We start from the raw sequence: 25,132 nt of genomic DNA on the forward strand, positions 1-25,132 counted from the left end.
TACGCCTTGTTATTAATTGATGACTATTCTCAAAAGATCTTCGGCCACATTAAACTGATCTGTTGCCGGATTCGTAGCCAGATTTGGCAGTAGGCCCATTCACAGACTCCTTGGCAATTCCATTCCACTTTTCTCCTTCTCTGCTCCAATCCATGAGAGGATCATTAAAATCTCCCAAACAATAATTTTGTTGTTCCTACTTATCTCTTTTAATCTGTCTTCAAACTTCCTCTATCATTTCCTTCCCAGAATTTCACAGAAGCCTCTGATACCTCACCCCTCCTTAGTATAAGTATCTTTTTTTAAAATAAAACTTGAGCCATCTTGACTCCTGTGCCCCTTTAAAAAAAAAAAAAAAAAAAAATGTTTATTCAAATTTTCCAACAAAATTTTTAATGAACCCCCCCCCATTACAAAAAGAAAGAAACACAAACACAACAGTCAAAAACTATACAAAACTTTTACACTGGGTTTCCCCATATACAGTATCCCCCCCATATGGCATTCAAAGGTACTCGTAGGGAAGCCCCCCCCCCACCCTTGAGTTGCTGCTGCTGCTGACCTCCTAACGCTCCACGAGATAGTCCAGGAACGGTTATCACCGCCTGAAGAACCCCTTGCCTCGTAAGGCAAGCTTTATCCTCTCCAGCTTAATGAACCCTGCTATGTCATTTATCCAGGCTTCCACACTGGGGGGCTTCACGTCCTTCCATAATAGCAAGATCCTCCGCCGGGCTACCAGGGACGCAAAGGCCAGGATACCGGCCTCTTTCACCTCCTGCACTCCCGACTCGTCCGTTACCCCAAATAGTGCCAACCCCCAACTCGGTTGACCTGGACTTTCACCACCTTGGACATAGTCCTCGCGAAACCCCTCCAAAACCCACCCAGTGCCGGGCATGACCAGAACATGTGGACGTGATTTGCCGGGCTTCCTGAGCACCTCCCACCATCTATCCTCCACCCCAAAGAACCTACTCAACCTCGCCCCTGTCATATGCGCTCTATGAATAACCTTGAATTGTATTAGGCTGAGCCTGGAGAATCCCTTGCCGACTTTCTATCCAGGCTACGCAGGATTGCGGAGTACTGTGACTATGGTGAGGCCTTGTCAGAAATGTTACGCAACCGTTTGGTTTGCGGTATTAACAATGCGGCCATCCAGAGAAAGTTGTTAGCTCAGCCAACATTGACTTTTCAACAGGCCATTTAAATAGTATTGTCCCGAGAGAGCGCAGAACGAGGAGTGCAGGAGATACAGGGAATGGAAGTGCATGCCTTGGGGCGCAACCCCTTCCGTCCGAAAACGTCCCCCCGCACTCCTGCGATACCTTGGGCGAGACGACGTCCGGATCGACGCCAGTGGGCGTCGGACATTCCTCCCCGAAGGGAGCCTTCTCCAGAACCAATGGATGAGGAGCCATGTCTGTGTCAGACTTGTAGGCGTGGACGCCGGTCCTGGCCGTTGTTCCGACCGAAACTGGGACCAGCCCAGGGGTCGTACCTTCCATGTGGATGAACCTGCGGCGACTACTCCTGGGGACGTGGAGACGGAGGACGACTGCCTGCAGCTGCGTTGTGTGGCAGCTCCCCGTGTGGCCCCCATTAAGGTGACAGTACGGGTCAATGGTCACCCGCTTGAGATAGAGTTGGACACTGGCGCAGCGGTCTCCGTGATCGCCCAGAGGACATTCGACCGCATCAAGTAGGGTATACAGACCCTTACATTAACCGACACACAGGCCAGGTTGGCCACCCACATGGGGGAACCATTGGACATTACAGGAACTACGATGACCCCTGTTGTTTATGGACGCCAGGAGGGGCGTTTCCCACTTGTCGTGGTACGCGGCCATGGGCCCAGCCTGTTGGGTCGGGACTGGTTGCGCCATTTGCACTTGCAGTGGCAGCACATCCTCCAAACAGTTTCTGGAGGGTTGACTGAGGTGCTAGGACGATACCCAGATGTATTCCAGCCCGATTTGGGGAAAATAAAAGGGGCCGTAGCCTGTATCCAAGTCGAACCAGGAGCCACGCCGCGCTATTTCCGGGCGCGTCCAGTGCCTTGCGCCTTGCTCGCGAAGGTAGAAGGGGAGCTCACTCGTTTGGATATTATCAGGCCAGTCCGTTTCGCTGACTGGGCAGCACCAATTGTACCTGTAATGAAGCCAGATGCCACAGTTTGCTTGTGCGGCGACTATAAACTTACAGTGAATACGGCTTCCCGACTCGACCGATATCCAATGCCTCGCATAGAGGATCTCTACGCAAAGCTTCCAGGTGGACTCGCGTTCACAAAATTAGATATGAGTCACGCCTACCTACAGTTGGAGCTGGACCCTGCCTCCCGACCATATGTAACGATTAATACACACCGGGGCCTGTATGAATATACACGTTTGCCCTTTGGAGTATCCTCTGCCTGCGCTATTTTTCAACGCGTTATGGAGGGCATTTTGAGAGGTTTACCGCGTGTCGCTGTCTACTTAGATGACGTTTTGATCACAGGGACGTCGGAGCAGGAACATTTGGAAAATCTGGAGGCTGTCCTTAGATGCTTTTCGGAGGCTGGAGTCCGTTTATGTCGCACAAAGTGCGTCTTTCAGGCGAAGGAAGTAGTCTACCTGGGTTATCGGGTGGACCGCGAAGGTTTGCACCCCGTCGCAGAGAAGGTGCACGTGATTCAACAGGCCCCCGCCCCGACTGACACTTCGCATCTTCGTTCTTTTCTCGGCCTCGTAAACTATTACGGGAAGTTCCTCCCCAATCTGGCAACTACGCTGGCCCCGTTGCATCTTCTGCTAAAGAAAAATCACACCTGGGTTTGGGGTCAGCCGCAAGAAACCGCTTTCCGGCGGGTAAAACAACAATTGTCGTCGTCTGGGTTACTAACCCACTATGATCCTGGAAAGCCTTTGCTCATCACGTGTGATGCATCCCGGTATGGGATTGGGGCCGTCCTGTCCCACAAGATGGAGAGCGGGGCCGAGCGACCGATAGCTTTCGCCTCCCGCACATTGACTGCAGCGGAAAAAAAGTACGCGCAGATCGAGAAGGAGGGCCTGGCAGTGGTCTTTGCGGTGAAACGTTTCCACCAGTACGTGTATGGCCGCCACTTCACTATCGTGACTGATCATAAGCCTCTGCTGGGACTCTTCAGAGAGGATAAGCCAATACCGCCCATTGCTTCCGCACGGATCCAACGCTGTGCTTTGTTGCTTGCTGCATACGAGTATTCTCTGGAGAACAAACCAGGAACGCAGATAGTGAATGCCGGCGCACTGAGCCGATTGCCTTTATCCACCGGCCCCATGTCGGCCCCTACGACCAGTGAGGTTGTTGCAACCCTAAATTTTATGGACACCTTGCCTGTCACGGCATCACAGATCCGTGCGTGGATCCAGACGGAGCCAGTCTTGTCAAAGGTTCGACACATAGTCCTGTATGGTGGGCAGCATAGACAGTTCCCAGGCAAGTTGCGGGCATTTTCCTCCAAGCTGTCAGAATTCAGCGTGGAAGACGGCATCCTCTTGTGGGGGACACGTTTGATTGTCCCGGAAAAAGGACAGGAGCTAATACTAAGAGACTTGCACAATGGGCATCCAGGTGTGACCAAAATGAAAATGTTGGCCCGGAGTTATCTTTGGTGGCCAGGTCTCAATGCCGACATTGAGAAGGTGGCCCAAAACTGCTCCATTTGTTAGGAGCATCAGAAGCTTCCGCCGGCCGCGCCCCTACATCACTGGGAATGGCCAGGGCGGCCTTGGGCACGCTTGCATGCGGATTTCGCCGGCCCTTTCCAAGAATCCATGTTCCTTTTATTAATCGACGCCCAGTCTAAATGGCTAGAGGTGCATAAGATGCTAGGCACAACATCCTGCGCAACAATTGAGAAGATGTGTTTGTCTTTTAGTACACATGGCCTCCCCGAGGTGCTGCTCACGGATAACGGCACTCCATTCACCAGTGAGGAGTTTGCGAGGATCATGAAGATGAACGGCATACGCCATATCCACACTGCCCCTTACCACCCGGCTTCAAATGGGTTGGCGGAGCGCGCAGTGCAGACATTCAAACGAGGCCTAAAGAAGCAGTCATCCGGGTCAATGGACACGAGACTGGCTCGCTTTTTGTTTACGTATAGGTCCACCCCCCCCATGCGGTGACTGGGGTAGCTCCCGCAGAACTCCTAATGGGCCGGAGACTTCGCACCCGCCTTAGTATGGTTTTCACGGACATTGGCGCAAAAGTACGCCGCACACAAGAACGGCAGGGACAGGGTTTTTCTCGGCATTGGCCGATTCGGCAGTTTGCGCCCGGTGACCCAGTCTTCGTTCGCAATTTTGCTGGTGGTGCCCAGTGGGTCCCTGGCGTAATCTTTCGCCAAACGGGCCCTATATCTTATCAGGTGCAAGCCCAGGGTCGTCTCCAGCGCAAACATGTAGACCACGTTCGGTCCAGAAGACTATCCCTTCCAAAGATTCCCCGCCCCCGGAGCTCATTTCTACAGCCGCAGAGACCAGAGACAATGGGAAGTAGTCCTCACAATCTTCCTCTGGTGCCTCACTCGAAGCCTGCACAGGTCGTTACAGAACCGCGCGGAGATAGAGACGCCGAGATGACAGAGGCAGCAGACTCTGACTCCGCGATGGAGACACAGGACACATCAGAGGGGGAATCCTCGGGCCCACGGGCCGTGGATGTACAACCGTTACGCCGTTCATCACGGAAGCGCCGGTCTCCGTCTCGTTACACGCCGCCCGATCCAGCGCCTCGTGCAAATGATGTCCGGCCTGCGGCAAAACGAGTCCGACGCCCTCCTTCGCCAGGGTCTTTGGTGGATTCCTTGGACTTTGGAGGGGAGGGATATTATAACCTGCCTGCTTACCATTGGCTGGGGACTAATGACAAGCCCACAATCCTGTGGGAGTATGAGCTTCCCCAATGAGGGGGGCGGAGAAATAATTAGCAGACTCCCTGTATAAATAAAGCTGGCCAGTTTGGAACCAGCAGGAAGGAGTAAGCAGCAAGCGAGGTTGCTGCTGTTGTGTATATATACATTATTGTAAGTAAATGTTTGTATCCTTTAAACTCGTGCTGGATTCTTCGTGGCCCTCACAAAACTGACCCAAGCTGGGAATCAAACCTGGGACCCTGGCGCTGTGAAGCAACAGTGCTAACCACTGTGCTAACGTGCCGCCCATATTAGCATATGTGGAGAAAGAAAAACAGAGTTAACATTTTGTGTCTGTGTGTGACCTTGCATCAGAACCCAGATTTCCAGCATCTGCAGTATTTTGCAGATGATGTTTCAGCTTCCCCTTTGAAAAGGCGTTCATTAACGCTCAGCGCCTGCATCAGTGCCCACTGGAGCATAGTTTTGTCTGCAAATCAGCTGGTAGGTAGAAGAGGTGAGACTGAGAGAGAGCTGATGCTGTGAGGAAATGCCTGCTGTCTGAGTGCCAACTCCTCGAAGTACTACATCAGTCAGATTTGTCCTTCAGTGCTTCCTCTGTATTGGGGATGTGATGGAGAACAGACTAACGCTGTCAATTACTTTCCTATGTTCTTGACTGCCGAAGACAAAATATTGAGCGACCTGGCCAATTCTTGCTGATTTTTGAGTATTATTTATTCCAAGAACAGAAAATATAATCACTAATGTGCTGCAGATCAGTTGCTCTGAAATTGAATGTCTTTTTACAGTCGGATGATGTGAAACTTGAAGGCATTGTGAACCGTGAGTGGCATAGTGTAGTACTTGAAAAGGACAGAGACAAGTTGGTGGAATGGGTGGACAAATGGCAGGTTAAGTTCAATGTGGAGTGATTCATTTTGGTAGGAAGAACATGGAGAAACAAAATAAAATAAAGGGTACAATTCCAAAGTGGGGGCAGGAGCAGAGGGTGTGAATGCACACGAATCATTGAAGGTGGCAGGACAGATTAAGGGCAGTTAATTAAGCATACAGTATTCTGTACTTTATTGATAGGGGCATAGAGTACAAGAGCAAGGGGCATAGAGTACAAGAGCAAGGAGGTTATGATAAACTTGTATTAAACACTAATTTGACCTCAGCTGTAGTCTTGCGTCCTGTTCTGGACATCACACTTTGGGCAAGATGCAAAGGCATTGGAGAAAGGATAGAAAAGATTTGTGAGAATGGTTCCAGGGATGAAGAGATTGGAGAAGTTGGGACTGGTCTCCTTGGAGAAGAGCAGGCTAAGAGGAGATTTGATAGAGATGCTCAAAATCATGAGTTGTCTGGACAGAGTAAATAGAGAGAAACCATTCCCCCTTGTAAAAGGATCAAGAACGGGAGGGCACAGATTTAAGGTAATTAGTAAAAGAAGCAAAAGCGACTGGAGGCAAACAGTGAGTGGCTAAAGTTCCTCCCAAACAGCACTGTGCATGTACGTACACCTTGGAAACTGCAGTGTTTCAGGAGGGCAGCTCACCACCACCATCAAAGACAACGAGGGATGTGCAATAAATGCTGGTCTAGCTATCGGCGCCTGCATTTGTAAATTCATTTTTAAAAAAGATCTGGAATGCACTGCCTGAGGTTGTGGTGGAGGCAGGTTGAATCGAGGCTTTCAAAATGGAATTTGATTATTATCTGAAAAGGGGTACAGGAAGAAGGCAGGAGAATGGCACAAAGCGAATTGCGTATTCAGGGAGCCAGCACAGATGTGACCGGCCGAATGGCCCCCTGTGGTGTAGCAATCCTGGGATTCTGAGGAAGCTTTGGGACTTGAAAGACCCATAGGTAAGGTTCCACCTTCCAGAGTATTGCTCATCTTTTCACTCATTCATGGTGTGTGCGGTTTCTAGCTGGGCCAGCATTAATTGCCCTTGAACTGCAGCAGTCAATGTGGTGTGGGTACGCTGAGTTGCATTCGGGAGGAGATTCCAGGATTTTAATCCAGTCTCGGTGAAGGAACAGTGATGTGGCTCCAAGTTGGGGTGGTGTGAGTTTGGAGGGGAACTTGCTCGTCAAGTGCTGCCCTTGTCCTTCTCGAGGTGGTCGGGATTCATGCGTTTGGAAAGTGCTTTTGAGGGAGCCTTGGCAAGTTGCTGCAGTGCATCTTGTCACTGTGTATTATAGTCCACGATGTTCCTATTAAGATAATGTCCTCCAGCTTGCCTTGAGCTCAGCCATGAGTGATCTAGGTTAATTTGAAATGTGTCCTTTTTATCTATGTGTGTTTATCTTTATTTTACAGCTTTCCATATTTGAAAATGCAGTAACTGCCAAAGACACAGGTGACCTAACGGACAGTGATGAGAGTCTTTTCTCTGGATTGGAGGATTCCGGGAGTGACAGCAGTGATGGAGATGACGATGGTGTGGAAGAGGTGGGAGAGGGTGATGATGACAGCGGAGTTGAAGAGAAGAATATGAAGAAGTTCAGCAAGCGGGATGTTAAGGTGAATTACAATAGCAGCACTTTTGATTTCCCTGTGGGAAATATTGTGTCCTGAATGTACAACGATGTTTGGGTTCTGTTTGTAACTCACTATCTCTAGCTGGGATGGTGATCAGAGCCTAGATTGTTGCGGGTGCAGCTTGTGATGACTGTTGTTATGGGCCAGGGTTTAGAGAACCCCAAAGTGTATCATGGAGTTCACCTGACCCACAACTTTTAATAGATTTTGGTTATGGGGAGCACACGGCCCACTCTACAGGTGTGATGCAACAGAGATCTAAAGTACTTTTAAAACAAAACAATGTTTATTCTATGAATTCAGTTAACATTTTATAAACACACAGTAAACATCTTAGCAACTATTAACTCAAATACTCCCCCCAAAGAATACACTACTCTATAAGTAACCCTTAATCTTTCCTTTTTAAATTTAAAAAAAAAGTTTAGAGTACCTAATTCATTTTTTCCAATTAAAGGGAAATTTAGTGTGGCCAATCCACCTACCTTGCACATCTTTAGGTTGTGGGGGCGAAACCCACGCAAACACGGGGAGAATGTGCAAACTCCACACGGACAGTGACCCAGAGCCGGGATTGAACCTGGGACCTTGGCGCCGTGAGGCAGCAATGCTAACCACTGTGCCACCGTGCTGCCCACCCTTAATCTTTCCTAGCAACATCCATAAGACATACCCTCTTTAACACGGACATCAGTTTTAAATTCTCTACTGAGAGCAGTTATCACTTTTAAATTAACAAGTGATCTGAAGGCATTCTTTTCATACAGAGAGAGATCAAAATTACGCCTTGTTTGGCTGGATGCAGCTCCAACTCTCAAAATGAAACTAAACACATACTGTAGCTGCCAGCTCAAAAATGAAAGTAAAGCAGACAAACAGCCCAGCTCCACCCACACTCTGACATCACTGCAGCTATTTGATAAACACCCATTTTTTAAAGGTACATCCACTACAGCTATTTGATAAACACCCATTTCTTAAAGGTACTCTGACATGACACTGGAGGGGCTTTCTTCTCATTGTGTATTCCCTAACTCTGTACCACCTGTCTTTCATTTGGTTGCGATTAGGAAGTTGCTTCGTTTCTCTTTGCTGTGTGAACCCAATTTTACAATTCAGTCTTTCCAGTACTTGTTCCTTGAGCATAAAATGTTGACTTTACTTGGGAAGCCAACCCTTGTAAGACTGAACTCGACTTGATGTATAAACTATACGAGATACCCTGAGCCAGTATTTCATTAGTGGAAGCAGTACACCGTCTTCACTGTGCCATCATATCTCTGCAAATTGTTGGTGATTGAAAATATAGTTCAGATAAGCCATTGGGTCGGCTCGTTATATAATATAAAATTATACAGAATCAAAAGGGACATTTGGTTTAATTTGCGAAGAACAGTGAGTGGGACTAATTGGAAAGCTTTAGTGAGTCAGCACCGTGACCTCCAATGTGGTATGATTCCATAATTCTCTACTTGGAGAACTGCTTTCTGATATTGAGGAAAACCTGTGATGGAAGCACATGAACTCAAGTAGAATGAATGCAAACTCGCTGAGCTTCTCTCTTTCGATTTGAAAAGACTTTGCAGTGGTCTAATAGAGAGAGCTCTTTAAAATTATGCAAGGTTCTGATGGAGTGGACATGGAACAAGTGTTTCCGTTTGTGGGGAAGAGCAGAATTCGAGGATATTGATGAAAGATAGTCACCAAGAAATCCAGGGAATTCAGAGTAAATTTATTCACCCAGAGAGTGGTGGGAAGGTGGAACTTGCTCCCACAGGGAGTGGTTGAAGTAAGTTGTTATTGCCTCTACTGGCTGCAGCTGACGAAACAGACAAATCGGTCCTAATTTGGATTATACGCAATACAAACGTTATTAAATACATCTTTACTTAACTCACTTAAGACTTCAGTTATGTGCTTATTTGAATCAGTTACACCAGTTTGAAGACTCACGACTTGAACTCAAAATATTACCTGACAGAGAGAACTGGCCAAGCCAGCTTTGAAAGGGTTAAAAATAATGCCGGTTTAAATTAAAAACAGGCTCTCACGGGTTAATGCTTGCGACCTGGTAAATTCTTAAAGACAAGGAACTAGTGATGAAAAACCAGTTGCTACAGACCGTCTACATATCAGCATTCAAGTTATATTAATTATGGCCAGGATGGAGTAACCCAGATTGCACACACACATTCAATTGATCATTATGCAGCTGCCACCCATGTGTGTTTTACAAAACACTGGGATGGGAGCACAGCTCAGGCATATCTTTATCCTACTCCTATCTATCAGTTAACAGATAAGTAGAGACAAATACTTGCTTGGCAATAAATACATAGAGGAACAAAGAACAATACGGCACAGGAACAGGCCCTTCGGCCCTCCAAGCCTCTACAGGTCACGATACCACCCTTGGTCAAACCCTCATCACTTCCGAGTGCCGTATCCTCTAGACCCATCCTAGCCATGTATTTGTCGAGATGCCTTTTGAACACCGTTAATGTATCTGCTTCCACAACCTCCTCTGGCAACGTGTTCCAGGCACTCACCATCTTCTGAGTAAAAAACCTGCCTCGCACATCTCCTCTAAAGTTTGCCCCACAGACCTCAAATCTATGCCCCCTGGTGACTGACCCCTCCACCCTGGGAAAGAGTGCCTGCTCACCCACTCTATCCATGTTCCTCATAATCTTGTAGAACTCTTATCAGGTCACCCCTCAACCTCGGTCATTCTAATGAAAACAGTCTTGAGTCTATTCTACCTCCGCATAGCTAACGCCCTCCAGGCAACATCCTGGTAAACCTCCTCTGCACTGTCTCCAAAGCCTCCAAATCCTTCTGGTCATGTGGCGACCAGAATTGCACGCAACAAGGTTCTATACAACTGCAGCATGACTTGCCAGTTTTTATACTCAATGCCCCATCAAATGAAGGCAATCATTCCATATGCTTGACTACCTTGTCCACTTGTGTTGCCACTTTCAAAGATCTGTGGACCTGTACGCCCAGATCTCTGACTTTCTATATTCCTAATAGTTTTGCCATTTACGGTATATATGCTTGGATTATGATTGGTAATTATACTCGTGTGTTATGCATTAGGTAATCCTAATTGTTAGCTGTGAATGGACATGGAAAACTTTTAAACAAATTAATTATTTTGATTGGTGTACCTTAATTACTTGGGAGACACCCAAAAGTATAATTGCTCTCTCTTTTCTGTGGAGCTTGCAAGCCACCTAGTGGATGCTTAGCTCCACTGCTATAGCTGGAAAAAAAGTTCTTCAATTGAAACTCTTAAGTGCCACCTGGGCAGTTGGGGAGTGAGGGACACTATAGTCGAACAGGTGAGAAACTCCCGCAACAGGGGTGTGTACTCTGCTCTGAATTTCCAAACTCAGGGTCTCTCCTTGCCAATGTTGATCCCAGAATTATCACTGTTGAAATCTCAGAAGCTTCTTCTTTTGAAAAGGTTATCAGTACTTGGTTATAAAAATCCTTTACCACATCGGCATCAGTTGCCCTTGAGAGAGTTTTGTTTTCGCTGTTTCGCTGTTATCAGTGAAGAGTCCAGATGTGCAAGTTGTTGTTCTCCAATTTCCCACAAAACTTCATTTTGCTGAGCCGCAGTTTTCACACAAGGCTTCTTTTAATAAATATTTTTATTCAGATTTTCAGTTTACAAACATATAAAAGATTCAACCAGATTTATACAATTTACAAAAAAATTCCCCACAGCCCAACACGTCCCCCAGTTTAAAAAAAGAATATATTAAATTGTTGCACAAGTATGTTAGCCATTTCACCTCTTAGCAGTAAGTTAGATACATTTAAGGGGAAATTAGACAAGCCTATGAAGGAGAAAGGAATAGATGGTTACAATATTAGGTTTAGATGAGAAAAGATGAGGCTTGAATGGGTGATAAACACCAGCACAGACAGGTTTGGTCAAATGATCTATTTTTGTGCTGTATGGTGTATATAGTATACACTGTCAAGGTTCAGGCAGCTGCCAGATTGGTGGAGTTCAGACATTTTCAGAATTCCCTCTGATCCCTGATGTGAAGAAAACTGCGAGAGTCAACTGACAGATGTAACCAATGGGGCGCCACAGGGTTCGGTCCTTGGGCCCCAGCTATTTACAATCTATATTCACGACTTGGATACAGGGATAGAAGGTTCTAAAACCAAATTCACAGGTGACACAAAAATAGGTGGGACAGTAAGTTGAAATGAGGAAATAAGAACCTTACAAATGGATATCGATAGGTTAGGAGAGTGGGCCAAAATGTGGCAGATGGAATTTAATGTGGATAGGTGTGATGTCGTGCATTTTGGTTGGAAAAATGGGAAACAATTCATTATCTAAATGGGGGAGACTTTGGGGTGCTCCGGTGCAGAGGGATCTGGGTGTACTCGTGCATGAGACACAGAAGCCAAGCATGCAGGTACAGCGGGTAATAAAGAAAGTGAATGGAATGTTGGCATTTGTAGCTAAAGGAATAGAGCGTAAAGGTAAGGAAGTGTTGTTGCAGCTGTACAAGGCATTGGTGAGGCCGCACCTGCAGTATTGTGCACAGTTTTGGTCCCTTATTTCAGGAAAGATGTGGTGGCATTAGAGGCAGTTTAGAGGAGGTTCACTAGGTTGATTCCATAGCTGAGGGGTTTATGTTACGAAGAGAGTTGAGCAGTTTAGGCAAATACTCTCTAGAGTTTAGAAGAATGAGAGGCGATCAAATTGAGGTGTACAAGATGATAAATGGTATGGATAAAATAGACGTGGAGCGGATGCTTCCTCTTTGGGGGCATTCTAGAATGAGAGATCATAGTCTCAGGATAAGAGATAGTGTTTTTAAAACCAAGATGAGGAGAAACTACTTCTCCCAAAGGGTTGTGAATCTTGGAATTTGCTACCCCAGAGTGTGGTGCATGCTGGGACAGTGAGTAAATTTAAGGAGGAGTTAGACAGATTTTTAATTGGTACTGGGTTGAAGGGTTATGGAGAACGGGCAGGACGGTGGAGTTAAGGCCAGGATGGGATCAGCCATGATCGTGGAACACACATGATGGGCCAAATGACCTAATTCTGCTCCCATATCTTATGAACTTATGACAGGTTGCAGTAATCTTGGGTGGGCAGGGCTTCCATTGTGTTCCAGAACTCGGACCAGACCCTATTTTATAGTTCCAGATTCTCACCACCCTCTGGGTGAAAAGTTATTTCTGCAAATTCCCCCTCAGTCTCCTGCCCCGAAAGTATATCTATGCCCCCTGGTCATTGACCCCTCCACCAAGGGGAACAGTTTCTTCCTGTCTATCCTGCCTAAAACCTTCATAATTTTATTCACCTCAATCAGGTACCCCCTCAGCCTTCTCTGCTCTAAGAAAAACTACCCCAGCCTAACCTCCCTGCTCTTATATTCTGTGCCAGTATTCCTTATGCCTTCTTAACCACCTTATCTACCTGTCTTGCTGCCTTTTTGACTCATCTTCAATTTTATGCCAAAGTCTATTATGGGTTAAATATTCCACTCAGCCATAATTAATTCAGGAGCACAGTGATAATGTCAGTGGGGTAGTAATCCAGACCCAGGCTAATGCCCTGGCGACAGGGTCCCAACAGCTGGCAGCATTTCAATTCAGTTAATATAACCTAGAATAGACTTCCGGTGGTGGCCATGGAGGAGTAGGTCGCACATTCGATAGCTCCCTCCTGTAACGGACTTTCGGACCTTTTTCCCCCGACTTTTCTCGGATTTTATGGGATTATAACGGTGAACTGTGCTACAGTAAGTAGGATTCCTTCTCTGGTGTATGGAGAATTGGACCGGAAGTGGCCGTGTGAAGCGACTCAGTCCTGGTAGTGAGAAGCAAGTGGAGCTGGTACCACGGGACAGCATGGCGGAGGGCAAGGGCCCAGGAGCGACGGCACCGTGGTCGACGGAGCAGCTGGTGAAGTTTTTGAGGATTGCTTCGCCAAGCTGAAAAAGGATACGCTGGACCCGATCAAGGCTTCGATTGATCAAGTAGTATTGAATCAGGAGACCCAGGGGAACGCGATACAGGAGATCGAACAAAAGTTATCCGACAAGGAGGACTGTATAACCATGCTGGAGAACAAGGTGGGGCTGTTGGACGACCGCCATAGGAGGATGCAGGAGAAGCTGGAGGACCTGGAGAATAGGTCCAGGAGGCAGAACCTCAGAATTGTTGGCCTACCTGAAGGCAGTGAGGGATTGGATGCGAGGGCATATGTGACGGGCATGCTGGAGAAGTTGATGGGGGCTGCGTTCCCTCGGCCCCTGGAGGTGGATAGAGCGTACGAGCCCTCGTGAGGAAGCCCAGGGCGAATGACCCGCCGAGGGCCATGCGTTTTCACCGTTTTACAGATAAGGAACACGTCTCGCGGTGGGCCAAGAAAGAACGGAGCAGCAAGTGGGAGAACTGAGAGTTGCGTATTTATCAGGACTTGGGAGCGGAGTTGGCCAAGAGAATCGAGCAAAGGCGACCCTCTTCAAGAAGAGGGTGAGGTTCGTAATGCTGTACCCAGCGCGGCTGTGTGTTACGCACGAGGACCAGGACTTTTATTTTGAGACGGCGGACGATGTATGGACATTCATTAAAGAAAAGAAGCGGGAGACAATTTAAAAGACATTTAAGCTGCGGAGAAGTTTTGTCGCGGTGATTCGTAATACTGTACTGGTTTCTTAAAAGAAAAGAGATTTTATGTAATTCTGGGTGAAATAATGTGCTGTGGCGATGGTTGTACGGTGCTTTGTCTTGCAGGGATTTGATGCGGGGGGAGGGGGTCTTGAAGTTAGAACTATTCTTCGGGAGACTGGGTTCTGTTTTAAGTGACTGTCTCTTCACTGGTTTATGTTAATTTCGTCTTTTGTTTGGGTTTTTTTTTTGCTGCTGTTTACTTACTGGGGAATGTGGTGCTGTTAAAAGGTTTATTCATGTGGGGGGAGAGATTCGAACAACAGGGAGACGACTGTTTGGCGCCAGGGGCGGGGGTTATCGGGGTCAGCATGGTTCAGCTGACTCTCTGAAGCGCAGTGGGGGGTGAGCAAGTGTTAAACTGGTACTGGATCTGGGGATTGAGGTTTCTGGTGCTGCTGGGGGGGGGGGGGGGTGCTGCTTTGCTGACAGGGGAGGAACTATTGTCAGGGAATAAATGGGAGGTCAAGGAGCGGCTGCTGCTCATGGGGGTACTCGAGGAAGGGGGAGGGGTGGAAGGTGGAAGCCCCCCGTCCAGGCTGATTACGTGGAACGTGAGAGGACTGAATGGGCCGGTCAAGAGGGCTCGCGTATTCGCGCATCTACCCCCACCGTGGGGTAGGTGTTAGATGGTTGAGGTGTGTGAACATTGAGCCGAGTGGGGAAATGTTTATTTTACCATGTTAATGTTATTGTTATAAAAATTTTGCAAATACCTGAATAAAAATATTTAAAAAAATATATAACCTAGAATATAAAGCTGGCTTGAGTACTGATTACCATGACAACTATTCTGGATTATTGTAAAAATCCATCTGGTTCACGAATGTCTTTTAGGGAAGGAAATATGCTGTCCTTACCTGGTCTGGCCTACATGTGGCTCTTGACTGCCCTCTGAAATGAACATAGAACAGTAGAGCACAGTACAGGCCTTTCAGCCCATGATGTTGTGCCGACCATTTATCGTAATCTAAGATCAACCTAACCTACACCCCTTCAATTTACTGCTGTCCATGTGCCTGTCCAAGAGTCGCTTAAATGTCCCTCATGACTCTGACTCCACCACCTCCGCTGGCAGTGCATTCCACACACCCACCACTCTCTGTGTGAAGAACCGACCTCTGACATCTCCCCTATACCTTCTTCCAATCACCTTAAAATTATGTCCCCTTGTGACAGCCATTTCCACCCTGGGGAAAAGTCTCTGGCTATCCACTCTATCCATGCCTCTCATCACCTTGTATACCTCTATCAAGTCACCTCTCCTCCTCCTTCGCTCCGGTGTGAAAAGCCCTAGCTCCCTCGATCTTTCTTCATAAGACATGCCCTCCAGTCCAGGCAGCAACCTGGGAAATCTCCTCTGCACCCTCCTCTGCATCCGCATCCTTCCTATAATGAGGCGACCAGAACCGGACACAATATTTCAGTTGTGGTCTAACCAGGGTTTTATAAAGTTGCAGCAAAACCTCGCGGCTCTTAAACCCAATTCCCCTGTTAATGAATGCCAACACACAATTTGTCTTCTTAATAACCCTGTCAACCTGAGTGACAATTTTGTGGGATCTATCTACGTGGACCCCAAGATCCCTCTGTTCCTCCACACTTCCAAGAATCCTGTCTTTAACCCTATATTCTGCATTCAAATTCAACCTTCCAAAATAAATCACTTCACGTTTATCTAGGTTAAACTCCATCTGCCAGTTCTCAGCCCAGCTGTGCATCCTGTCAATGTCCTGTTGTAACCTGCAACAGCCCTCGACACTATCTACAACTCCACCAACCTTCGTGTCATCGGCAAACTTGCTAACCCACCCTTCCACTTCCTCATCCAAGTCGTTTATAAAAACCACAAATAGCAGAGGTCCGAGAACAGATCCCTGCGGGACACCACTGGTCACCAACCTCCAGGCGGAATACTTTCCATCCACTACCACTCGCTGTCTTCTTTCGGCTAGCCAATTCTGTATCCAGACAACCAGATTTCCCTGTATCCTGTGCCCCCTAACTTTCTGAATGAGACTACCATGGGGAACCTTATCAAATGCCTTACTGAAATCCATCTCCACCACATCCACTGCCTGACATTCATCCATGTGTCTCATCACATCCTCAAAGAATTTAATGAGGCTTGTGAGGCATGACCTGCCCCTCACAAAGCCATGCTGACTATCTTTAATCAAACTATGTTTTTCTAAATAATCATAAACCCTATCTCTCAAAATCCTTTCCAATACTTTGCTCACCACAGACATGAGACTGAAATGGATTTGGATTTGTTTATTGTCACGTGTACCGAGGTATAGTGAAAAGTATTTTTCTGAGAGCAGCTCAAACAGATCACTTAGTAGAAGAAAAGAAAATATGTTAAAGGACAACACAAGGTACACAATGTAAATACATGGACACCGGCATCGGGTGAAGCATACAGGAGTGTAGTATTAATCAGATCAGTCCATAAGAGGGTTGTTTACAAGCCTGGTGACAGTGGGGAAGAAACTGTTTTTGAGTCTGTTCGTGCGTGTTCTCAGACTGTTGTATCTCCTGCCTGATGGAAGAAGTTGGAAGAGTGATTCAGCCGGGTGGGATGGGTCTTTGATTGTACTATCTGTTTTCCCAGGCAGCAGGAGGTGTAGATAGAGTCAATGGATGGGAAACCGGTTTCTGTGATGGACTGGGCTATGCTCACGACTCTCTGAAGTTTCTTGCGGCCTTGGGCCGAGCAGATGCCATACCAGGCTGTGATGCAGCCAGATAGGGCGCTTTCTATGGTGCATCTGTAAAAGTTGGTCAGAGTCAATGTGGACCTGCCGAATTTCCTTAGTTTCCTGAGGAAGTATAGACGCTGTTGTGCTTTCTTGGTAGTAGGTGGATGGACCAGGACAGATTTTTGGTGATGTGCACATCTCGGAATTTGGTGTTGTCAACCATCTCCACCTCTGCTCCGTGTCTGCATGGGTTTCCTCCGTGTGCTCTGGTTCCCTTCCACAGTCCGAAGATGTGCAGGTTGGGTGGATTGGCCTTGATAAATTGCCCTTAGTGCCCAAAAAGGTTAGGTGGGGTTACTGGGTTACGGGGATAGGGTGGAGGCGTAGACTTAAGTGAGATGCTCTTTCCAAGAGCCGGTGCAGACTTGATGGGCTGAATGGCCTCCTTCTGCACTGTAAATTCTATGATCTATAATTCTATGATGCAGACTATGCTGTACAGTACAGGTGTACAGTACTTCGCTTCTTGAAGTCAAGGACCAGCTCTTTAGTTTTGCTGGCATTGAGGGAGAGATTGTTGTCGTTACATCATGCCACTAGGTTCTCTATTCTCTCTCTCTCTCTCTCTCTCTCTCTCTTCTCCCCCCCCCGGGTATTCTGACTCGTCGTTATTCGAGATCCGACCTTTCGTCAGCAAACTAGTAGGTGGAGTAGCAAGCCACTCAGTTTGGGGGTGATAGGTGAGTGAATGTAACACAGACTGGCCTTGCCATCAACAGTCACATTCCACAATAGAAGGAAAAGAAAATTCAGTTCACAGCATTTGATTGGAACCAGGTTGGATCCCACACTGTCACATCAACATCCCACTCCATGGCACAGGTTCAAGTTTCCATATGCTGTACTGCTTGTTGCCTCACCCAAGACTACTTTTAAATATAAAATATATATACACAAATTAAATATTCACATTGGTTGGTTGAGATGCTGGTGACGGCATCTTCTGAAGGATGGGGAGGAGTATGTTTTTAGGATGAAAGACAACAGAATGGTTTATAACCATCTGCTTGTCTTCTATGGCATTGACATCCAAACTATAGCCCCTCCAGCTGCCTTCCTCCCACCCACCAAGCCTTGGTAATGCTGAGCAGTTGATGCAGTTTTTGGCAGCTCTACTGTTCCAGACCTGGTGAATTTGCTCCTCACTCAAATTCAGTTGCAGGAAGAGTTGTTTAGTCTCATCTGATGAGAAGCCAGCCCAGCCACAGACTGGAATTTAAGTTAAATGAGCTACCTGGCTCCTGAACATGTCCACAGGGTGCAAACTGACATTGACTGATAGATCACCACATTGGATGGTTGCATTAAACAATCTACTGCTTGTCCTATTGACCCACTTGCGCACAGTGATTATAGCCTCTGTTTAAAAATATATATTTTTATGGCTCTTTCTCCCAGATCAGCGAAGTTGCCAGGAAGGAGGAAGGTGAAAGCAAGGGAAAGTTGGCCAAGCCTGACAGTAGTGTGCGCCCAGAGCAGACAGTGTTGACTGCCCCAGTAGATGAGCATGAAGAGGACACTTCGGACGAGGAGGTAAGGAGGAACTCTTTTCTCACGAGTGCTTTTAACCATTTGGGTTGCTAATTTATGTGAATCAGTACTTGGGTGAAGTTACGCATTTTGATTCTGGGCCAGTCCCATTGAAAGCTCACTCCTATTTGGCACAATCCATTGGAGTCTTTTGTTTCCAGACAAGGTTCCCATTGTTCAAATGCACACTGGACAATTGCCATTAGGGGCTGGTTTAGCACAGTGGGCTAAACAGCTGGCTTGTAATGCAGAACAAGGCAGCAGCGCGGGTTCAATTCCCGTACCGGCCTCCCCGAACAGGTGCCGGATTGTGGCGACTATGGACTTTTCACAGTAACTTCATTGAAGCCTATTTGTGACAATAAGTGATGATTATTATTATTATTTATCATTTCACTCTCACTCCCTCTCCTTCCCTTTCCTGCATTCTGACACCTAATGGTGCAGTTCACAATTTGTTCCCTGGTACCTTGCTCAACTGGTGAGCCTTGGGCAATGCTGTTTATGGTGGTAGCTGTGGTTTCAGTGGTGGTGTGTTTATCTCTTAGTCAGAAAGTTGTGGGTTTATCAATCACTGCTCTCGTGAGGGCAGCATGGTAGCATAGTGGTTAGCACTACTGCTTCACAGCTCCAGGGTCCCAGGTTCGATTCCCGGCTTGGGTCACTGTCTGTGTGGAGTCTGCACATTCTCCCCGTGTCTGCGTGGGTTTCCTCCTGGTGCCCTGGTTTTTCCCACAGTCCAAAGATGTGCAGGTTAGGTGGATTGGCCATTCTAAATTGCCCTTAAGTGTCCAAAAAGGTTAGGTTGGGTTACGGGGATAGGATGGAGTCGTGGGGCTTAAGTAGGGTGCTCTTTCCAAGGGCCGGTGCAGACTCGATGGGCTGAATGGCCTCCTTCTGCACTGTAAATTCTATGATATGATAATCCAGACTGAGGGATTTTCGATAGGATGTGAAATCAAGATGCCATTTACCTTCTGATGGATTTAGTAAGATCCGAGGGTATTCGGCGAGGTGGGTGGGGCAAGGTGAAGGCAGGCCCTTCTCTTGGTATCTTGGCCGATGTTTCTCCCTCAACCAACATCAATCACTAAACGATTCTTTGCTCATTATTGTCTGTGGGAGCATGTTGTGTGTGAATTAGCTGCTGTGTTTCCTCCATTATATTGGTACTACACTTCAAAAAATGGTGCACTGGCTTTGAAGTGCTCTGGGGACGTCCTGCGGTAATGACTGTGCAGTTATTGTCATCCCAGTCAATGCAAAAACAACAGAAGAATGAATAACCAGATCATCTGTTTATGGTTATTTTTTATTCCTTTACGGGATGTGAGCGTTGCTGGTTATTGCCCATCCCTGGTTCCCTTCAAAGGTGGTGGTGAGTTGCCTTCTTAAACCGCTGCCATCCTTCAGATGTAGGTACACTCACTGTGCTGTTAGGAAAGGGGTTCCAGGAGTTTGTCCCAGCGACAGCGATGGAATGGCGATATAATAATAATCTCTATTGACACAAGTAGGCTTACGTTATAACTGCAATGAAGTTACTATGAAAATCCCCTAGTCGCCACACTCCGGCGCCTGTTCGGGTACACAGAGAGAATTCAGAATGTCCAATTCACCTAACCAGCACGTCTTTCGGGACTTGTGGGAGGAAACCGGAGCACCCGGAGGAAACCCACGCCGACACTGGGAGAATGTGCAGACTCCACACATATATTTCCAAGACAGGGTGGTGAGTGGCTTGGAGGGGAACCTCCAGATGGTGAAGCTCCCAGATATCTGTAACGGCCAATTGAGGCATCTTGGTGAGGGGACTGGGCAGAATTCGGTTCTGGAAATAATGCCATGGGATCATTTCTATCCACCTGAACAGGGAGCTGGTTTCGTGCCTCGGTACCTCTGACAGTGCAGCATTCCCTCGGTACCTCTGACACTGCAGCATTCCCTCGGTACCTCTGACTGCAGCATTCCCTTGGTACCTCTGACAGTGCAGCATTCCCTCGGTACCTCTGACAGTGCAGCATTCCCTCGGTACCTCTGACAGTGCACCATTCCCTCGGTACCTCTGACAGTGCAGCATCACCTCGGTACCTCTGACAATGCAGCATCACCTCGGTACTGACCCTCTGACAGTGCAGCATTCCCTCGGTACCTCTGACAGTGCACCATTCCCTCGGTACCTCTGACAGTGCAGCATCACCTCGGTACCTCTGACAATGCAGCATCACCTCGGTACCTCTGACAGTGCAGCATCACCTCGGTTCCTCTGACACTGCAGCATTCCCTCGGTACCTCTGACACTGCAGCATTCCCTCGGTACCTCTGACACTGCAGCATTCCCTCGGTACCTCTGACAGTGCAGCATTCCCTCGGTACCTCTGACAGTGCAGCATTCCCTCGGTACCTCTGACAGTGCAGCATTCCCTCGGTACCTCTGACAGTGCAGCATTCCCTCGGTACCTCTGACAGTGCAGCATTCCCTCGGAACCTCTGACAGTGCAGCATCACCTCGGTACCTCTGACAGTGCACCATTCCCTCGGTACCTCTGACACTGCAGCATTCCCTCGGTACCTCTGACAGTGCAGCATCACCTCGGTACCTCTGACAGTGCAGCATTCCCTCGGTACTGACCCTCTGACAGTGCAGCATTCCCTCGGTACTGACCCTCTGACAGTGCACCATTCCCTCGGTACCTCTGACAGTGCAGCATTCCCTCGGTACCTCTGACACTGCAGCATTCCCTCGATACTGACCCTCTGTCAGTGCAGCATTCCCTCGGTACCTCTGACAGTGCACCATTCCCTCGGTACCTCTGACAGTGCAGCATCACCTCGGTACTGACCCTCTGACAGTGCAGCATCCCCTCGGTACCTCTGACAGTGCAGCATCCCCTCGGTACCTCTGACACTGCAGCATTCCCATGGTACCTCTGACACTGCAGCATTCCCTTGGTACCTCTGTCAGTGCAGCACTCCCTCAGTACTGACCCTCTGACAGTGCACCATTCCCTCAGTACTGACCCTCTGACAGTGCAGCACTCCCTCAGTACTGACCCTCTGACAGTGCACCATTCCCTCAGTACTGACCCTCTGACTGTGCACCATTCCCTCGGTACCTCTGACAGTGCAGCATTCCCTCGGTGTCGGCTCGGGTTACATGCAAGACTTGAACCCATAACCCACCAACTGAGTCAAGCTGTTGTTTGTATCCTGCTGTTCTACTTTGGGACAGTGGGTTGCTGTGTCATTGCTCCTCAATTCCAAGCTGCATCATCTTGAGTTTTATTCAACTGAAGAAGAACAGGTGACATGTTGCCTCTATTTGTTGCTGACCAATCTACCCTCCTTGTATCATGAAGCAGTTGATTTTCATTGCCGCTGTTTTGCAGTTACATGGATCTCGTACATCCCTGGTACTTCAGGGCTGTGTATTACTCCATAATAATTCTCCATAGCACGTAGGAGCAGAAATAGGCCACTCGGCCCATCGAGTCTGCTCCACCATTTTCTGAGATCATGGCTGATCTCATTGTACACGCACACGTTCCCACCAGAACATGTGCAGTAGTCGAGGGTGACAACTCCAGTAAACGTTTTCCCCAACCCCTTCTCAGAAACTAGGAACATTGTGGTCTGACTCTGTGATCAGCTAGCTCCACTCAATACTGGGAATAAAGCTTGGACCAGCCTGTGTTCAGCAGCTTGGCTGCTCACTGTGCTCTCAGCCTATCTCTCCTCCATTGACGGCACAGCTCCTCTCGTGGTGCTTGCCCTCATTGCTTCAAGTCTCCTTCGGCTCCAGAGAGAGTCTCTACCCCACTGTTGTGACAGTTTCCAATAGCCACTCCTCACACCCACTGTGTACCTTCATCCCTGAATGGTGAGGTTTTCGTTCCTGACATCTGGTTTCGCTGTAGACGCTCAAGGGAGGATTTGTGTACTTTCCTGTGTTGGGTATACTTCCTGTGGGACTTGGTGTCAGCAGTTAACACTGCTGGATTAGGTGTTCTTTCTGTACTGAATCTCCTTGGGACGAGTGTTACCGGCCTGTCCCCTGCTGGTGTTGAGGATGTTTGCAGATTTTGGATCTGTTTAGTCTAGTTTCTGGTGTTGAATCCAAATTCTCTCCTCCCACCTTCAGTTTGTTCCCTGTTATGGTTTGAACAGACGTTCTGATTTCTGTGGGGAGGTAACTACAGCTGTCAAAAGAACTGCAGTTTAAAAACTCTATTGTGTCATTCTTGTAAAGGTTTGATCCCAGCAGGGAACTTGGCTTGTCAAGTTAAATAAACTCTGCCATCGTCAAGACGGTCTGAGAAATTGCTCTCTCCCTCATGTCTGGTGTGACACTGCATAGATTTTATCTGTAAATCTGATCATATAATTGCAGCTAAACTGACTGAGATATGTTTCTGTCTGTAAAACAAAGGGTCCACAGAACCTTTGAAGTTTATATCACAGGAGGAGACCACTTGGCCCATCGTGTCTGTTCTGCCTGTGTCAGAACGATCTAAAGCAGACTCTGCAGCCCCTCACTCGCCCCTTCACTCTCGCCTTTCTCACCTTCATATATCTGTCCGATTTCAAATTATTTAATTAGATTTGCGGCAGTCGTTTTGCCCGTAGCTTTGTCTCGATAGCCTTTGTCCATGTCCAAGCCGTGAAGAACTGTGTTTCGAATTACCATTATCCGCAGCATGAAGAAAGCGCTTTCTGTGCCCTCTAGAGCCACACATTTGAGAATTAAGTTGGACAGAGCTTCCTTGGCAAGATTTGTGGTTACATGTGTGCCATGAACTGTAATATGTGCACACGTTCCCTTGCTCTGCCTGCTTTTGATTGGCTGCTAACATCTGAATGGAGTTTGGGTAAAAATTGGCCGTGATCTAATGGATGTCAGATTCGGCTCGAAGGAGGAGGCCCAGTGTACATGCTTGGATGTCGTGGATGCAGGTGGACTGCAGTTTCTCGATGTTACTTGCTCGATTACAAATCCAGGCACACTTCGTAGATTCACAGATTCTTCCAACAACAACATGTATTTATTTTTTTATATGACAATCTGGTAGATGCATGGACTCCATTACTGATATTCCAGATTTATTTATTAGCTGAACTAAGATTTTCCAGCTGCCACGGTGCGATTTGAACTCCGTTACTCTTATCTAGCACCTGTAACACAGTTAAATGTTCCACAGCACTTCACAGTAGTGATTATCAGGCAAAGATTTGACCACAGAAAACGTATTGTAACTGGAACGCTCAGTTAACTTCTTTTGGCAATATATTTGTGTATTTTCTTGTATTCCTTCTTGTATTGTTGCCCTGGATCACTTCAGGAGCATCAAGAGTGGGGACTGGAGTCCGAAGCAGCCCAGAGTGAATATGGTGGCAGATTAACATTCAATGGCATCGCTAAATCCTTACTGTCAGCATCCTAGGCGTTACAATTGAACCAGAAACTGACTGGACCAGTCATAAATACTGTGACTCCCAGACCAGATCAGAGGCTAGGAATCCTGTGGCGAGTGGGCAGCACGATAGCATTGTGGATAGCACAATTGCTTCACAGCTCCAGGGTCCCAGGTTTGATTCCGGCTTGGGTCGCTGTCTGTGCGGAGTCTGCACATCCTCCCCGTGTGTGCGTGGGTTTCCTCCCACAGTCCAAAGATGTGCAAGTTAGGTGGATTGGCCATGATAAATTGCCCTTAGTGTCCAAAATTGCCCTTAGTGTTGGGTGGGGTTACTGGGTTACGGGGTTATGGGGATAGGGTGGCGGTGTTGACCTTGGGTAGGGTGCTCTTTCCAAGAGACAGTGCAGACTCGATGGGCTGAATGGCCTCCTTCTGCACTGTAAATTCTATGTCTATGAGTAACTTAACCCCCCCAAGCTTGTCCAACACCTACAAGGTACAAGTCAGGAGTGTGATGGAATGCTCCCCACTTGACTGGATGAGTGCTACTCCAACAACACTCAAGAATCTTGACACCATCCAGGACAAAGTAGCCCGTTTGATTGCTCCCCCTTCCATAAACATTCACTCCCTCCACCACCAACGCAAAGTAGCAGCCATGTGCACCATCTACAAGATGCACTGCAGGAACTCACCAAGGTTACTTGGGCAGCACCTTCCAAACCCACGACCACTACCATCCAGAAGGACAAGAGCAGCGGATACCTAGGAACCCCACCACCTGGAGATTCCCCTCCAATTCACTCACCACCCTCACCACACTTGGAAATATATCGCCATTCCTTCACTGTCGCTGAGTCGAACTCCCTCCCCAATAACACAATGGGTGTACCTAAAACTCTGAGTCTGCAGCGTTTCAAGAAGGCAGCTCATCACTACCTTCTGAAGGGCAACTAGGCTTGGGCAATAAATGTTGGCCTAGCCAGCGAGGCCCACAACCTGTAAAATAATTTTTAAAAAATTCACTCCCTCCAACGTGGTTGGCTTTTAATGCCCGCAGGAATGGGCAATAAATGCTGGTCTAGCCCACATCCCATGAACGAATAATAAAAACCAAAGAGAATGGTTGTTTTGGTTAGTGACCAAGTTTAGGCGAGGGGACCAAGTCCCACATTGACACCTTGTTTGACAATAGCTCCAGTGGAGTTTCTGATTTATGGCCGTTCTACATTCATATGTGGAAATTATAGACTAT

At 47.6% G+C, this 25,132-nt stretch overlaps 1 protein-coding gene across 2 annotated transcripts in view; it reads left to right on the forward strand.

Annotated features, from left to right (window-relative positions):
* The window catches only part of bop1 (BOP1 ribosomal biogenesis factor), a 256,999-nt gene that overhangs the window by 21,581 nt on the left and 210,286 nt on the right, over positions 1-25,132 (forward strand). For both annotated transcript variants that reach the window (XM_072507966.1, XM_072507965.1), the window contains exons 2-3: positions 7,227-7,430; positions 18,332-18,466. In XM_072507966.1, the coding sequence (XP_072364067.1) occupies positions 7,227-7,430; positions 18,332-18,466 (339 nt within the window). The remainder of the gene's footprint in view (positions 1-7,226; positions 7,431-18,331; positions 18,467-25,132) is intronic.

The sequence above is a fragment of the Scyliorhinus torazame genome, chromosome 6 (genome assembly GCF_047496885.1).
Source record: "Scyliorhinus torazame isolate Kashiwa2021f chromosome 6, sScyTor2.1, whole genome shotgun sequence".
Classification (NCBI taxonomy): domain Eukaryota; kingdom Metazoa; phylum Chordata; class Chondrichthyes; order Carcharhiniformes; family Scyliorhinidae; genus Scyliorhinus; species Scyliorhinus torazame.